The 17122-nt window shown below is 44.7% G+C and overlaps 2 protein-coding genes across 2 annotated transcripts in view; one reads left to right on the forward strand and one right to left on the reverse strand.

The window, feature by feature from the left end:
- LOC148140922 (uncharacterized) overlaps positions 1–17122 on the reverse strand; it is a 245778-nt gene that overhangs the window by 116203 nt on the left and 112453 nt on the right. The gene's annotated exons all lie outside the window — the stretch shown is intronic.
- LOC122546684 (uncharacterized) overlaps positions 1–17122 on the forward strand; it is a 49946-nt gene that overhangs the window by 11700 nt on the left and 21124 nt on the right. The window contains exons 4-6 of the mRNA XM_087979786.1: positions 1527–2015; positions 2172–2257; positions 3537–3678. Of these exons, the coding sequence (XP_087835912.1) occupies positions 1527–2015; positions 2172–2257; positions 3537–3678 (717 nt within the window). The remainder of the gene's footprint in view (positions 1–1526; positions 2016–2171; positions 2258–3536; positions 3679–17122) is intronic.

Below are 17122 nucleotides of genomic sequence, written 5' to 3' on the forward strand. Positions count from 1 at the left end.
GGAATCTTCTGTCTGAAAGCCTAATATACTACTCTGTTTATTCTGTTCGCTCATAACCTCTACAAAGGTAAATAAAACTCTCCAGGAGGTCTCTCTCTTTCTCTAATACCGTACTTTAAGAAAACTCACCACAGTGACAGAAATACTTACAAGTTAATCATTAAACCCCTTCAGACACAAGGAAAATCCAAATGCCACTGGTTCAAAATTCAAAAATCCAAATAGACTGTATCACACACCTTACTTCACGCACAGATGATTGGAGTTAAGAGTCATGGAGCTCTACAGCACAATAAAAGGTCCTTTGGGTCCATGCTGGTTAGAATCAGCAACCAAATTATTCTAATCTCAATTACCAGAGCCATGTTTACCTGATGTTATGAGGTGCTGCTTTAAGAAGGATTTGTCCTTTTGAAAGCAAGTGTTGCAAACTAAAAGCCAAGCGGTCTGCTCTGAGCCCAGCGAGCTTTGTTTTTTTTTAATATTGGAACAATAGAAGCAGCCTGAAGGGGTGGTGTCAAGCTCCCACAGAACCAGGATTTTAGTTTAACTTTCAGTCGTGTTGGGGTTTGGAAGCTGCTACACATCTCTCCCTGTTAAAGCAAAACGCTCGAGTTCTCTCTCAGAGTTATCCCTGGATGGACTGAACTAGAGAGTTGCGCGTGAGACAATCTGTTTCACTGAATTTGCCTTTGCCAAGTGTGTGTTTATGGGATGTTACTATCTTGGAATAGCTAATCAGTAGTAGTTAGCATATATATTATCTCATTAAGCAATTCAATAGAGTCACAGTTAAATTAATTTTTAGAATTTCTTATTTGTCTGTATTTGAACAGGGTTTTAAGAATAAAGATTAGATTCCCCACAGTGTGGAAACAGGCCCTTTTGTCCAATCAGTACACCAACCCTCCAAAGAGTAACCCACCCAGACCCAATTCCCTCTGACTAATGCACCTAACACTATGGACAATTTAGCATGGCCAATTCACCTGACTTGTACATCTTTGGACTGTGGGAGGAAACCCACCAGACAGAGGGAGAATGCACAAACACCACACAGACAGTCACCCAAGGCGGTAATTGAACCTGGGATCCTGGTGCGATGAGGCAGCAGTACTAACCACTGAGCCACCATGCTGCCCTAAACTGTGTTTGCTTTCAAGCCTGGTAGTTTGACCAATCAAATTGTATCCAGAACGCACTTGCCTTTAAAAATAAGGAAATGTTGGGGGTTTAGGCTATCTTCTTAATATATTTTGAGTGGGTTTGGTGTGGTCCATAACACTGGGGATCGCATGTGCACTTCTTAAATATTCTGAGAGTTTCTACAGAAATATCAGGAACCCGACAAGAACTGGCTGAGCTTCTTTCAGCCAGATTCACATGGACTGATGGCGAGAAGGGTTTGCGGAGATGAGAATGGCCAATGATACCAATAAACATGTTTCAGAAGCAAGGGCAAGGCAACCTTTCAGAAAATGTCAAAACGATTTCCTTCATCTCGATCTCAATGTAACTGGTTGTAGACAAGCGTGCTGCACGAGAGAACAAAGCAATGGCAGGCCTCCTGGACATCACCAAGGTCTCTCATTGTAATTCAGAGCAGAACGATCTCTCTCACATTCAACCTGGCAAGGTATTTCCTGCAATACAATGCATACTGTCGGTACAGTACCTTAAGCCATTGGTTGATATAGGTCACTTTACACAGGCAGTCCCTTGGAATGGCTTGTTGTCAATCCAGTTCAATAACTCAGCAATAAGTCTCATGTGTGACCTGATGACTTGGCCACACATGGGTCAGGGGTCAGAGAGTTTAGTTCTTTGTACGATCTCTTTGATACTTGAACTTCACCTCCATGTGTTCCCGATGAACTCTCTCGAATTATTCTGGGAACAACAAACGCTGGGGATCACAGCGGGTCAGACAGCATCCATGGAGAGAGAGGAAGCTAATGTTTCAAGTCGAGAGCTGCTCAGTCCAGTTCTGACAAAGAGTCATGTGGACTTGAAAAGTCAGCTTCCTCTTTCTCCACGGCTGCTGTCTGACCCGCTGTGATCCCCAGCGTTTGTTGTTTCAGTCCAGACTCCAGCCTCTGCAGGAATTTGCTCCTCTCTTGAATCGTTTGTTTGCTTCCTGAACACACTGTCTCCTATTTATTTGGTCACAGTCCAGGGGCCTGAAACCTTTGACCCCTTCTGGGCTGCTTTTGAGGAAACCCCGAAAGCGTTTCCACCCGGGGTCCTCCTGTCTTGGGTGAGTTCTGAGCCGAGCAGGTATTTTCATAGAAATTTAGGCTCAGTAAATATCCACTTGCAATGGAATTCTTCTCAATGGTAATAAATATCTGTCACTCCAAAATTGGCATGGAATTATTTTAGAAGTGTTGTCCAATTGTCTTCACAAGTAAATGGATGAGTGCAACTCTGACAGCACTCATGAAGCTTCACACCACCCAGGGACAAAGCAGCCCGCTTGATTGGCACCACATCCACAAGCATCAACTCCATCCACCACCGGCACTTAGTAGCAGTAGTGTGTACCATCGATAAGATGCACTGCAGCAATTCACCAAAAATCTGTAAACAGCCTTCCAAGTCCATCTAAAAGGACAGGGGCAGCGGATACATGGCAACGCCATCACTTGCAAGTTCCCCTCCAGGCCACTCGCCATCCTGACTGGGAAATATATCCCCGTTCCTTCAGCGTCACTGGGTCAAAATCCTGGAACTCCATCTTTAGCAGCATTGCAGGTCTCACTCCAACATGTTGCCAAGCCAGCAACATGTCCATCCCATGAGTGAAAAATAAAATGATAAAATTGATCTTGAAGGTTAGCACACAGTAACCCAAATACAACCAATCGCTTGTTGTATGTATTTGGCTTTTGTGTTTATTGAAGTTGATGAATATCCAATGGGGAACATAAGACACATTGATCGCGCCTAATTTCTGTCACTGATGAATTTCTATCCCGTTGTTTGACGGCAGTTTCCCCAATCCAAGCTTTCTCTATTTCAGGGAAAGTTCAGGAAGAAATCGATCAGGTGATAGGAGCCGGATGAGCCCCTGTAACCGAAGACTGAAAGTGAATGCCTTACACTGAGGCTGTGATTCACGAAATCCAAAGATTTGCCAACATCGTCCCCATGAACCTTCCTCATTCAACAACCGAGGACACACATGTGAAAGGACATTTCATTCCAAAGGTAGTTCTGAATGATATAAACCAGGCTCGGGTTTCACAATCTGTGTCTGCGAGAAATTGGAAGGACCTTCAAACTAAAATAAAAAATGACAGAGAAAGAAAATTAAAAAGAAATTAAATGGGACTGATTTGGAAATTCGTGAATCGGGGGTGGCAATTTTCATAGTGGAGGAATCCCAATGACATTTAAAATAAGTATGGGCCCTGCCTTGACCACTGGAAACTAACAGGATCAGGTACAACACTGGGTTCACACACCCCACTTCATTCACTCTCCATTGAAGTCAGGCTCAGAAACGCATTCCGAATTATTGTTCTTGTTTGCAGGAAACGTACGTGATTCCTGTCCTGACCTCGGTGCTGCGTGACAAAACTCAATGGAAAACTCCAAAGGAGTTTAACCCGGCTCACTTCCTGGATGCTGATGGGAATTTTGTGAAGAGAGATGCCTTCATGCCTTTCCCTGCAGGTAACTGAACAGGCAGGAACTCCACAATGTCACAATTAGACATGCTTTAGCATTTACCGCGGGTGTAAACTGTACAGGGTGAACGTGGTCTTGTATCTTGCTGCTACTGTTGCTGGTCCCATCTGGGACATTCCAGTTCCTGCTGGGACCATGAGAGATATCTTGGGTTGATTCACTACCACCAATCCTTCTGATTGGTATCCATCTGCGTTACTGACATCCAATGGGGAAGGAGACTGACACAACGTCTTGAGCAGAAGGTAGCCTTAGTTTTGATGTACAGTAACTAGGTTTATTACATCTTACTGAATGACTAGTTGCATCATATCTGAGATACTACGATTTCCTCTTGTGAGATATCGGGTCCAATCTAAGAGTACAGCAACTGCAGGGGGGTCAACGTGACTGAATGTACAAACGCTGACACTTTAGAACTAGATGGGAGGAGCACATCCCATGATGTCAATTAACCCTTTCAGGTCTGAACTGCTTTATACACCAGGCCACAAGACGCAGTAGATGCAAAGAGGCTGTTTGACGGCATAGGAGAGTCCTGGACCAGAGGGCAGAATCTGGAATAACGGGGAGCCCATTTCGCAAAGAGATGATGAGGAATTTTGTTGCTGTTAAGAGGGTGGTGAGTCTATGGAGTTTTTCATTGCAGAGGGTGGCAGAGGTTGGGTCATTAAGTCTATTCAAGGCTGGGGTAGATTTTTATTCAGTGAGGGAATCAAAGCTGGTGGTGAAAAGGCAGCAGAGTGGATTATCAGACCAGCCGTCAGAGCAGACTCAATGGGCTGAATGGCCTATGTTTTTACTCTCATGATGTCATGGTCCAGCCATTGGAGAAAACATAAAAAGAAGGTTCTGCAGAGTGTTGCCTTAGAAGCACTTCAGTCAAATAACAGTACAATAATTAATCACATATTCATCCAAAAACTGGTCTGGGGCCAACACCACAACAGTTAGCAGGTGGCTTCTTCCTGGATCAGTTATGGCAGGTTGAAGACTGTTTTTCTGGAGGCAGGTGCTCTTTCAAATCACAAACGTTGATGGGTTTTAGAGAAAGACAGAGCGGACAAGGACTGCTGCCTTTGTGGCTCTCTCCCTCTCTCTCTCTCTCCCCCTCTCTCTCTCTCTCTCCCTCTCTCTCTCTCTCTCTCTCTGACCATCTGTGTTGATTTTACTGATCACTATATATTGTACATATATTTGACCCATATGCGGAAACTGGGTTATGAGGCCTCTCTCTGAAAGTGCGGTGAGCCCAATGACTCCAATCGAGCAGGTTGTGTCCTGTGTAATTTTCTTGCTGTCGTAGCCAATGCCCTTTGTTCTTGGCCAGCCTTTGAGGTTATGAATTCCTGCTTCAGATCGCACATCTTCAAAAAGATACCAATAAGGCATCACCGACAAACGAACCTTCTCAGAGGTTATCATCCCTGTGACTAGGTCAGGCAGCTTCTAAGGTGTATATCTGTGTGACAGAGGAGACCATGGCCCGTGCTCCACGTCTTTGACCACCATAGAACCATAGAACCATTAATGTAAGGCTGGCATTGGTTGCCAGGGGGCACTACTGTATGGATAAGGTGCAGGTTGGTAGCTGATGATGGTGGTGTCCACCATCCCCTCCATTGCAGAGCTGGCTGTACTCCTGAATAATGGAAACACTCACATGAAGCATTTGAAGGAAGGGAGGAGCCCGTAGAGCTTTGGAGGCTGGAAGTGGGACAGACAGAGAGCCCCCGGGGTGCAGTGACAGAGGGCATTGTGGTCTGAACAAACTCACTCTTGACGTCGTGGGAACCAAGAGCCCCCCCACACACACAGGGCATGAGAAGGGGGCAATGGTGGTGTGGTGGGTGTCACCGTACTGATGACCTTGGAGCAGGAGGTGGCTCTCGAAACCACCAAGGCGCCAAATTGCCAGGAAGTTGCCAAGGGCAAGCTGGGCATCTGTCCGATGGAGAGGGTGAAAGATCTCACTGCCTTCTGTCTCATGGGGATGGAGTTCCCTCCTCTCTGATGCAGTCCTGTCATGTGCTTCCACAGCTACCAGGAACAAACTGGGCACTGCACCGGGACATAGGAGGCCATTCAAGTGGGGAGAGCAAAGGAGAAAAATGGTAGAGATACAGATGGCATCCTTGTTGAGCAGGATCGAGAGTCATGCATTGTTTGTTACCTGCCCAGTGCCATGGTAAAGGACATCTCAAATCAGTTTGAGAGGATATTGGAGTGGGAGAGGGAGGATCCAATAGCTGTGGTCCATGTTGGCACCAGTAACATAGGCAAGAAGTCCTGTTTGGATATATCAGGAATTTGGAACACAGTTAAAGAAAAGGGACCTCGAGGGTTATAATTTCTGGATTATGACCCGAGCCCAAATTGAGATGGATGTTAAAAACATTCGGGAAGAAAACGCAAGGTTAAAGGAGTGGTATGGGGTAAAAGGGGTTCCATCTTGTGGGGCACTGGCATCAGTATTGGAACAGGAAGGAACTGCACTGTTGGGACAGACTCCACCTGAACTGGGATAAGACCAGGATCCCAGTGAAAAGGCTAAATAGAGTGGTCACAAGAATGTTCAACTAGCTAAAGGTGGAGAAGGGCTCATCAGAGGTTATTAAAGTTTCCTGAACAAGTAATAGGACAGAGGGTATGGAAAGGGATTGGGAATCTAACTGTCAGAAGGGGGATGGCCCACCCAGGACTGAAGGTGTTGCAGTTAAATGTGTGCAGTAAACAAGGTAAATGAGCTAGTAGTACAGATTGAACTTGGGGTTTTTTTTTTAAGATTACTTACAGTGTGGAAACAGGCCCTTCGGCCCAACAAGCCCACACCAACCCTCCGTAGAGTAACCCACCCAGACCCATTCCCCTACATTTACCTCTTCAGCTAACACCACAGGCTATTTAGCATGGCCAATTCACCTAACCTGCACATCTTTGGATCGTGGGAGGAAACCCACACAGACACGGGGAGAATGTGCAAACTCCGCACAGATAGCTGCCTGAGGTGGGAATTGAACCCAGGTTTCTGGCGCTATGAGGCAGCAGTGCTAACCACTGTGCCACCGTATGATGTTGTCAGTGCCACAGAGATGTAACTGTGAGGGGATAAGGTCTGGGAGCTACATCTCCAAGGAGACACGTTCTATTGAATGGACAGACAGATTGGCAGAGGGGGTTGGGTTGCCTTCTCAATAAGAAATTAAATTACAACGATAGCAAGTAGTGATACAGAGTCAGAAGCACAGAATCTGTGTGGGTAGAATCAAGGAACAGCAAAGGCTAAAAGACCCTGATGGGTGTTATGTACAAGCCTCTGAGCAAGAGTCAGGATGTGAGGAAGAAAATAAATCAGGAGACCGAAACGGCAAGTCAGAAAGATACAATTGCAATGATCATCAGGGTCTTAACGATGCTGGGAAAATCAATTCACTTGAAGCCTTGGCTGAAGTTGGATGCATAAAGCAGTTGCTCCCCAGAAAGGAGGTACTAGTTTAAAGAGAAAGGCTCCCTCAGTTTAAGGAGTTTAGTTTAAAAGTTCCAGACAGGGCAGGGAATTGTCTCAGATGGGAGTACTGTCGAGGCATGTTAGTGGAATAAATGGGATTGATTTTTACAAAACCTTTACATTTTTGCTGTTTGTAAATTACTTGGTTAATTCTCTATTATCTTAATTGTCTGAAGGAGAGACATTAGGAAGCACATCCACACACAAAGGGTGGGAGATGGTTGGAACTCTCTTCCACAAACTGCAGTTGATGCTGGATCAGTTTTTAGTTTTAAATCTGAGATATTTACATTTTTGTTAAGCAAAGATTTGAAGGGGTATGGGCCTAAGGGATATGGAGCTAGACAATAGATCAGCCATTAAATGGTGGAACAGACTGGTTGGGCTGAATGGCACACTGCTGTTCCTATGGTTTCAGCCTGGGATTTCACTTAGAGTCTTGGAGTCATACAGCATGGAAAAAGACCCTCAGTGTCCAAGTCAGTGAGACATGATTCCCCATGCACAAAGCCATGTTGACTATCCCTAATCAATCCTTGCCTTTCCAAATGCATATAAATCCTATTCCTCAAAACCCCCTCCAACAACTTATCCACCACTGTCATCAGGCTCACCCTGTCTGTAATTCACTTTTTCTTACAGCCTTTCTGATACAATGACACCACATTAGCCAACTTCCAGTTTTACGGCATCCCACCCATGGTTATCAATGATACAAATATCTCAGCAAGTGGCTCTTCCCAAGCTTTCCTCAAAGTTCTGGGAAACATCTGCTCAGTTCCCAGGGATTTATCTCCCTTTATGTGTTTTAAGACCTCCAGCACCTCCTCTTCTGTAATATGAACTTTTTTCAAGCCTTCATTACTTATTCCCCTGAGTTCCCCACTTCTATGTCATTTTCCACAGTAAATACTGACACAAAGTCTCCATTTAATACCTCACCCATCTCCTATGGTTCTACACATAGGCGGCCTTGCTGACCTTTAAGGGGGCCCTATTCTCTCCCCAGTTACTCCTTTGCACTTAATATACTTATCAAGCCTTTATGGATTCTCTTTAACTCAATTTGCCAAAGCTATCTCATGTCGCCTTTTAGCTCTCCTGATTTCCCTCTTCAGTATACTCCTACTGCCTTTATATTCTGCTGGGGATTCACTCGATCCCAACTGGCTATACCTGATAAAATGCCTCTTTCTTTGTCTTGAGCAAAGCCTCAATTTCTCTGGTCATCCAGCATTCTGTACACCTACCAGCCTTGCCCTTCACACTAACGGGAACATACTGTCTCTGAACTCTCGTTCCTAAAGGCCTCCCACTATCCAACTAACCCTTTACCTGTGAATAACCTCCTTCAATCAATGTTTGAAAGTTCCTGTCTAATACCGTCAAACTCGGCCTTACTCCAGTTTAGAACTCTCACTTTTTGATCAGTTCTATCCTTTTCCATAACTGTTTTAACACTAATAGAAATTCTGATCACACAGCCCAAAGTGCTCCCCCACCTCAGTCACTTTCCCTGTCTTCTTTCCTAACGGAATAATACCATGAGCTGGGATCATAATAGTTTGTGTGGGAGAGCAGAGTGGAGGGAAAGGATCAGCAAGGATCTTACTGAAAGGGGCAGGGGGGTCGAGTGAGCGAATGGACTCCACCTGTTTATGAACGAACCGTGTGTGTGTGTGTGTGTGTCTGTGTGTTTCTGTGTGTGCCTGTGTGTGTGTGTGTGTCTGTGTCTGTGTGTGTGTGTGCCTGTGTGTGTCTGTGTGTGTGTGTCTGTGTCTGTGTCTGTGTCTGTGTGTGTGGGTGAGGTACTGACCGTCCCCTGTTCTTTTTCAGGTCGGAGGGTGTGCGCTGGTGAGGCACTGGCTAAAGTGGAGCTTTTCCTGTTCTTCACCACCCTGCTGCAGAAGTTCCACTTCCAGGCTCCACCAGGTGTGACAGACCTGGACACCAGCCCGAGAATCGGCTTAGTGTCCAACCCGAAACCCCACTGGGTTTGTGCTGTGTCTCGCTGATGGGACCCAGCGACAGGCCCAGTCGGTCTTTCACTGCTGGCTTTATAAAGGTGGGACTTGATTATCCTATCTCTATGCTAGCTGTGACACAATCGTTTACTTTTTGCACAAATCGTAATTCACAAATAGTGAATCAGCTTGTCTCTGAAATACTCTCCCATGAATGATAACAATTCCAAGGAACATTTTCTCCACTTGTATAAAGAAGCTGGAATCCCATCGAGAGGCGTGAGTCCACTGACCACTCAACCAATCCAACTCGTTCAGTTTGAGAAAACTTTACACACGGAGCATTGACTTAATCGGGTTAGCGAAATGCTTTCAAATGGATACATTGCAACTACCGAATGGTTAAGCCTTGTTCTTTAACAATAACCAGCACGTTTCACTGATTCTGAATTAGGGAGACCACCTTACGTTAGTCAGTCTCCTACCCAATCACATACAAATCCTCAGGGTGCTGCAAACTCTATCAGATTAATCTAAATATCTAATAAAGTTAATCATGGATGTGATGATTAAATATCTAATAAATGTGCTCTATATCCAATTAAGGCAATGTCATTATTGGAAAATGGAACTCAAAGTTGGTGGCGTGACAATACAGTCAGATAGCTCCTGGATATATATTCATTACTGTTTGGTGCTGCCTCATTGCTGACTACGTTATTGATCAAATAGTGAATCAGCAGAAATCCAAGTCCACATCTGTGCAGAGATATGTGCAGATTTAACACAGAATGTTGCCGTATTGTGATCACAGGGTGAAAGTGAGGACTGCAGATGCTGGAGATCAGAGTCAAAGAGTGTGGTGCTGGAAAAACACAGCAGGTCAGGCAGCATCTGAGGAGCAGGAGAATCGATGTTCGGAGCATCAGTCCTTCATCAGGAATGAGGTTTATGGCCCAAGGCAGCTCAAGGGGCTGAGAGATAAATGGGAGGGGAATGGGGTCGGGGAGCAGGGTACCTGAGAATGCGATAGTTCGATGAAGTTGGGGGTGAAGGTGATAGGACGGTGGGGAGGATGGAGTGGATTGGTGGGAAGGGAGATGGACAGGGTCGACAGGTGAAGAAGGCGGTGTCCAGTTGGAGGGTTGGATCTGGGATAAGGTGAGGGAAGGGGAAATGGAAGGTTGGATCTGGGATAAGGTGTGGGGAGGGGAAATGGAAGGTTGGATCTGGGATAAGGTGTGGGGAGGGGAAATGGAAGGTTAGACCTGGGATTAGGTGTGGGGAGGGGAAATGGAAGGTTGGATCTGGGATAAGGTGGGGGGAGGGGAAATGGAAGGTTGGAACTGGGATAAGGTGGGGGAGGGGAAATGGAAGGTTGGATCTGGGATAAGATGGGGGGGAGGGGAAATGGAAGGTTAGACCTGGGATAAGGTGTGGGGAGGGGAAATGGAAGGTTGGATCTGGGATAAGGTGGGGGGAGGGGAAATGGAAGGTTGGATCTGGGATAAGGTGGGGTGAGGGGAAATGGATGGTTGGATCTGGGATATGCTCAGTGAAATACCAGAAAAGTCAGATTCCAGATGGAGACCTACCTTGAAAAATCACAAGTTTGATTTGTTTTGTTTCCAGTCAGGGACTCCCACTGACAGGTCAGGGACCTGCGGATCAGGGCCCAAATAGAGTCGGGGACCCTTAAAAAAGATGTCAGGGACTTCAAGGGAGTCGGAGAGTCCCACGAACAGGTCAGGGACCTGCGTAAGGAAATACTTCAAATGAGTCGGGGACTCAACTTCAGTCAAATTGGCATTGTTTAAATTAATTCCCAAATTATTCTGTGAAAGACAAAACAAAGAAACATCATGATATATTCTAAGGAGACTGTCAGGGTTAGAGAATGTCGAGAGTGTTTTGCAAAAACCATTAGTCTAGATGTTCATTGTCAGATTGTTGTTTCGTGAAAGCTTTAGGTCGAGATTATCTTCTCTGTTGTATCTACTCAGCTTGGCTTGTCTTGCTTTGCTGCTTTGTCTTGTTTGTCTGCTATAGTTTTGTTCTGTGTGTTTTGGTGTTTGTCCTTTGTTTATGGAATAGAGAGGGTGGTTCCTGCCTTTATCGTGTTAAAAAAAAGAAAGCTAGCCAGTGATACAACTCTCACATACTTGGTTAAGCATCTGTGTGCCACAGCCAGGATTTATGAGACTAAATGCCTTAACTTTAACTGTTTTGGAATGTGAGTGCCTCATTACCCTTAAAATGTTCATATGTGTGTGTGTGAGAGAGACAAAGAGAGAGAGAGAGAGAGAGAATCAGTGCTGATTTCCTGCAGCTTGCAGCAAGTTTAACCCTTTGTGATTCAGTTTGAATGCACATTTGTTTGTTGGTGATTGAATGTTTGTGTTTTGTTCCTAGAGCTTCAGATCTAGGACTGTTTTGAATTTGATTTGTCCTTTGGGAATTTAAGATGATTTCTTTTAAGGTTAAGGATCCATCCGTGATTATGAAATGAAATATTAACCCCTGTTCTTGACTGCGCTACTGTCAATTTCTAACTAATCTCTTTTATGCTTACATGAAAGCCAATCTTAGTTAATTTCAAATCAGTTTAATATGGAGAAAGACGACATTACAATCTTTTTAAAAAATCTTCTCCTTTGATTCTGCACCATTTGACATCAGTATAAACCTTCTCTCAAATTCCCCATACTTTCATACTACTGCCAAAGTTCATTTTCACCCGTCTCACCCCTACCTGTTGGACGAATGAAAGAATTGACTAAAGGAAGTAAAGCAGTAACACTAAACCTGGGCCTCAGCTGCAGAATCATTCTGTTCCGGGATGAGCGCAGGTTTCTGCTCAATTGGAAAATGGAACTCAAAGTGCAGAAGTGGGTGGTGTGACAGTACAGTCAGATAGCTCCTGGATATATATTCATTACCGTTTGGTGCTGCCTCATTGCCAACTACGTTACTGATCAAATAGTGAATCAGCAGAGATCCAAGTCCAGATCTGCACAGAGATATGTGCAGATTCAACACAGAACGTTGTCATAGAATTGATTAAAGGAAGTGAAGCAGTAGCACTAAATCTGGGCCTGAGGTGCAGAATCATTCTGTACCAGGATGACAGCACATTTCTGCACAGTTTTAGTTATAATCTAAGCCTGGCATTGAGGAAAATCACCTGAGACTTTAATATTTGCTCAGTGAGTGGAGGAATTGCATGAACCTTGTTTAATTTACTTTAATTTGGAAAACTGGAAGTATAAAGATAGATCCAAAATATCTCAAACTAACAGCATTGGTTTCAGAAAATGATGCCAGCAGATTTAATTTTTATTTCAGACTTGTTTGTTTCCCATTTAATTTTAAGACTGCCGTGTCTCATTGGTCATTATGGTGTGCCAATCGTAGCTTTATTCCATAGCAATTTCCTCTCCCTCACTGGCAACTGTAATTTCAGTTCAACATTAGGTTGTGATAAATCATGTTACAAAATTAACATCCTATTGTTAATATCTGTGTCTTTGGATTCGGCCATTATTTGTGCATTAGATGTTTTTTGTTACCATGTGAGTAGACAAGACCCTTTACGGCAGCTGTAGACATTTCATGGCCTATAGCATTGTCAATGAGCAATGACTGGTCAGGACTGCTTACAGAACCTAATCTGGGATTTAATTTAAGGGACTAGAACCAGGTAATGATAATGGATTTCAGAGTTGGAAACTGTGTACATTTTTCATTTGAAATATTGAATACTGAATAAATGAATTTCCAGTTGATAATTGTATTAGCCCTGAATCACAAAATCAGAATGAATTGGCAGGATCGCTTGGTTTTATTCCTTTACATATTGTCAGTGACCTGCCTCATTGCCTCATGGGTAATTTGAAGCATGGCCGCATTGATTCGTTGCGAACTAAAGAATGGAAAGATCCCTTACTGGCCAGTTGAAGGAATTCTGCTTGTGATTGAGGAACAGAGGTATGTATAGTAGATGGAACTTCCAAAAGGTGGGAGGTGGTCATAGCTGACTGTGAATGGGTAGATGAAAAAAATAAAAGGGCCATGTGAAACAGTGTAAGGCGACTAAGGCTGAGGAATATACAAACAGGGTTAAAGCAACAATGCTGTGAAATTCAGAACTTAGATTCTACTCGGAATCCCCAGCCTATGTCTGGCATACAGACCCTATTTGAGGATGGGGATGACGCTGATAGGGATGAAGATGGGGATTTTATTCCTGGATACCTACTGAGCCCCTAACATCTCCTGATAGATCCCACCCCCCACCCTTATTACAAACCTTTCCTTCTTTTGAAAATGAAGCATCCAGCCTTCATTGCCGATATCATGGGGATGAGTGGCCTGTGCCATCCTAAACCAGGGGCCTTCCTGGGAATCAGAGTAATGTTAATGAGACATGCCCCTGACCACAAGAACAAACCAGCCCACTTTGCTCAGTATGTCCAAGGGTGATACAGATATAAACACAGTGAGATTCTGGGAGCAGCCTGAATACGAATGGCTTGTGTTATAGGACTGAAACAAGTGGCCATCTGTTTGATGGAAGTGGTATACAGCCCACAATTGAAAAAATAATCAAGGAGCTGATGCACCTTTGTTTAACCCTATGCTTTTACAATGTTTTCCTCCTGGTGTCACTGACATGATCCGAACACACAATATGAACTAGTCCAGGATTTTCCAGTCGCCAATGAGACAAATGGTGGTTTTCTATTGGGATGGCCAAAACCAGACTGAACCACGGTGCAAGTTACAGGTAAAACTGATTATATCCAGCAATCTCACGATTCCAAGTGCTGTGTGCCCAGCCCTGACAGGGTTAATTGGCGCCAGGATACTCACTGGGAGAGGAATCTACCTCGGATGCCCACCCAGCGACCACAGCTGATCAACACGTTCCCGAGGGGACCCTGCAAATGGGGACAGACAGGCCCCAGTGCTACACCTTTGAGGCTGGGAACAAGACAGTGAAATCCCCCAGGGACAAATGGCAGGCCCTTGCTTTACTGTGGAAATATGGCCACGAGGGAATGATGTGTCCTTAATGTTACCTTGGAGCAAATGCAGGGATCGACACGCTTGCATCCTGGCAAAAGGAAAATCTGTGAATATATCCTGACTCCTCATTGTGCTTTTGGGGTGACCCATGATTACAGAGCCTTGTGGGAACATAAAGGATTGTTAACACCCACGGGATGGTGTTATAGTAATGCTGTTTTGTCCAATCAGTCTGGCAGTTATTAAGATGTTCGATTCACACTGAGGCAACTGATACAGTTTCCAAAGCAATGAGCAGATAGATGCTGCTGCCCAGCATGCAGCCTTACACCCCAAACTTCTGGTCCCATTGGGTCCCCAGCAACACCCAGATAGGGACAATATGGGGACAGGTATGCCAGACCTGGGTAAGGTACAGAAATCACAGGGGAAGCCCTCTGCTGAACAGCACAAACTGTGGACTCAAATATAGTACTCCCTCAATACTCAAACCAAAACGTGGGTGACTCCTGCTGGACAAGTTTGTGTTGCTGCTGCCTATTGTAGTTGATTATGTGCATATTTGTACACACTTGGGCAAGGAGGGAATGGTTAATACTCTGTTACAAACACGGTGGCACCCAGATTTCCAGAAAGCAGCCAGGAAAAGAGCTGACGCGTTGTTTAATTTGTAAACCAACAAGATGCACGCTGTAAGAGGGATGCCCTGCGGTTGTTAACCCCTTCCTTGTCTGGTGGGCCTTTTTACTTGTCCACAACTTGCTTTTATAGAATCACCTCGTGCACATTGTTCTGAATATTGTCTAATAACAGTGGATGTATTTAGTAGATGAATCAAACTATCCCAATGACTGATACAGCTGCCACTACAGTGTTGGACAAGTGGGAAATATTTGCATCAGTTAACCAAAACTCTTCAAAGTTTCCATTCACAGGTACACCAGGCCTGAGAATTAGGCCCGGGGCAAATTGGAGCCTGGGTGGAAAGGCCCGTTCCTAGTCCTGCTGGTCACCCATTCAGCGATCAAGGTCAAGGGGAGGCCGTATGGACACAGGGGACGCAGTGCAAGGGAGGACCACCCCAAGGAGAACATCTACTGATTCCTGCTGCATTACCTGGAAAACCCACAGCCGCAGATGTCCCCAACTGATTGTTTTTGCAGTTATTACATTGGTTTTGCTTGATTTTCTGATGTCGATCTTATCTGACTGGGGTCCTCAGTATAACCTGGTGGCCTCAACTAAGAAAGAATTGCATTTTAATGCCTTTCTTTATATAAAGTTAAAAAATCACACAACACCAGGTTATAGTCCAACAGGTTTAATTATATACATATCTTTACACACGGTAGGTCAGCCACTCTGGCTGCTGGGTTTGTGCACACGTTCCTTTCCATTCTAAAGGTGGGATTCCCTGGAGGGCCGTACCTTTTAATGACTCAGACGCTGCTGAATGGTGGTTGCATCAACGTTGTTCTGCTGCTGTCATGACCTTTCACATCCCTCCGACCTTCCTGAATCTGATAGAGGCCCCCTCCGCTTATGGGGACAACACCCCCCTCTGGAGGCAATCGGTGGGATACAGGATAGACACGTTTGGAGGGTGGTTCCAGCCTCGCTATAGTCTATCACAGACACCCCACCAACAGTCTCTGCTCCTTATCAATGTCACGGCCACAATTACACCCCTCAGACCAAAGGAGCATCTCTTTCATGCAGAGGGTGGTGTGTGTATGGAATGAGCTGCCAGAGGAAGTAGTGCAGGCTGGTACATTACTCCATCTGCCAGTTTTTAGCCCATTGGCCCATCTGATCAAGATCCCATTGTAATCCGAGATAACCTTCTTCGCTGTCCACTGCACCTCCAACTTTGGTGTCATCTGCAAACTTACTAACCATAGCTCTTATGCCCACATCCAAATCATTTATATAAATGATGAAAAGTAGTGGGCCCAGCACCGATCCTTGTGGCACTTCACTGGTCACAGTCCTCCAATCTGAAAAACACCCTCCATCATCACCCTCTGTCTTCTACCTTTGAGCCAGTTCTGTATCCAAATGGCTAGTTCTCCCTGTATTCCATGAGATCTAACCTTGCTAATCAGTCTTCCATGGGGAACGTGTCAAAAGACTTACTGAAGTTCCTATAGATCACGTCCACTGCTCTGCCCTCATCAATCCTCTTTGGTACAGCTTCAAAAAGCTCAATCAAGTTTGTGAGATATGATTTCCGACACACAAAGCCGTGTTGACTATCCCTAATCAGTCCTTGCCTTTCCAAATACGTGTACATCCTGTCCCTCAGGATTCCCTCCAACAACCTGACCACCACCAACTGCTCTATAGTTCCCTGGCTTATCCTTACCACCTTTCTTAAACAGTGGCACTACATTCGCCAACCTCCAGTCTTCTGGCACATCACCTGTAGCTATCAGTGATACAAACATCTCAGCAAGGGGCGCAGCAAACACTTTCCTAGCTTCCCACAGAGTTATACAGTACACCTGATCAGATCCTGGGGATTTATCCATTTTTATGCATTTCAATACATTCAGCACTTACTCCTCTGTAATATGGACATTTTTCAAGATGTCACTATTTATTTTCCTACATTCTATATCTTCCATGTCCTTTTCCACAGTAAACACTGACGCAAAATACTCATTTAGTATCTCCCCCAACTCATGTGGCTCCACACAAACTCTGTCTTGCTACTCTTTGAGGTGTCCTATTCTCTCCCTAGTTACCCTTTTGCCCTTAATGTACTTGGAAAAACCCTTTGTCTTCTTCTTAACTCTATTTGCAAAAGCTGTCTCATGTCCCCTTTTCCCTCTTAAGTATATTCCTACTTCCTTTATACTCTTCTAAAGATTCACTCGATCTATCCTGTCTATATGCTTCCTTCTTTTTCTTTGCCAAATCTCAATTT

Source organism: Chiloscyllium plagiosum, unplaced genomic scaffold, assembly GCF_037043375.1.
Source record: "Chiloscyllium plagiosum isolate Xiang-an unplaced genomic scaffold, Cpla_swu_hap1 HiC_scaffold_35, whole genome shotgun sequence".
In the NCBI taxonomy this organism is placed as follows: Eukaryota; Metazoa; Chordata; class Chondrichthyes; order Orectolobiformes; family Hemiscylliidae; genus Chiloscyllium; species Chiloscyllium plagiosum.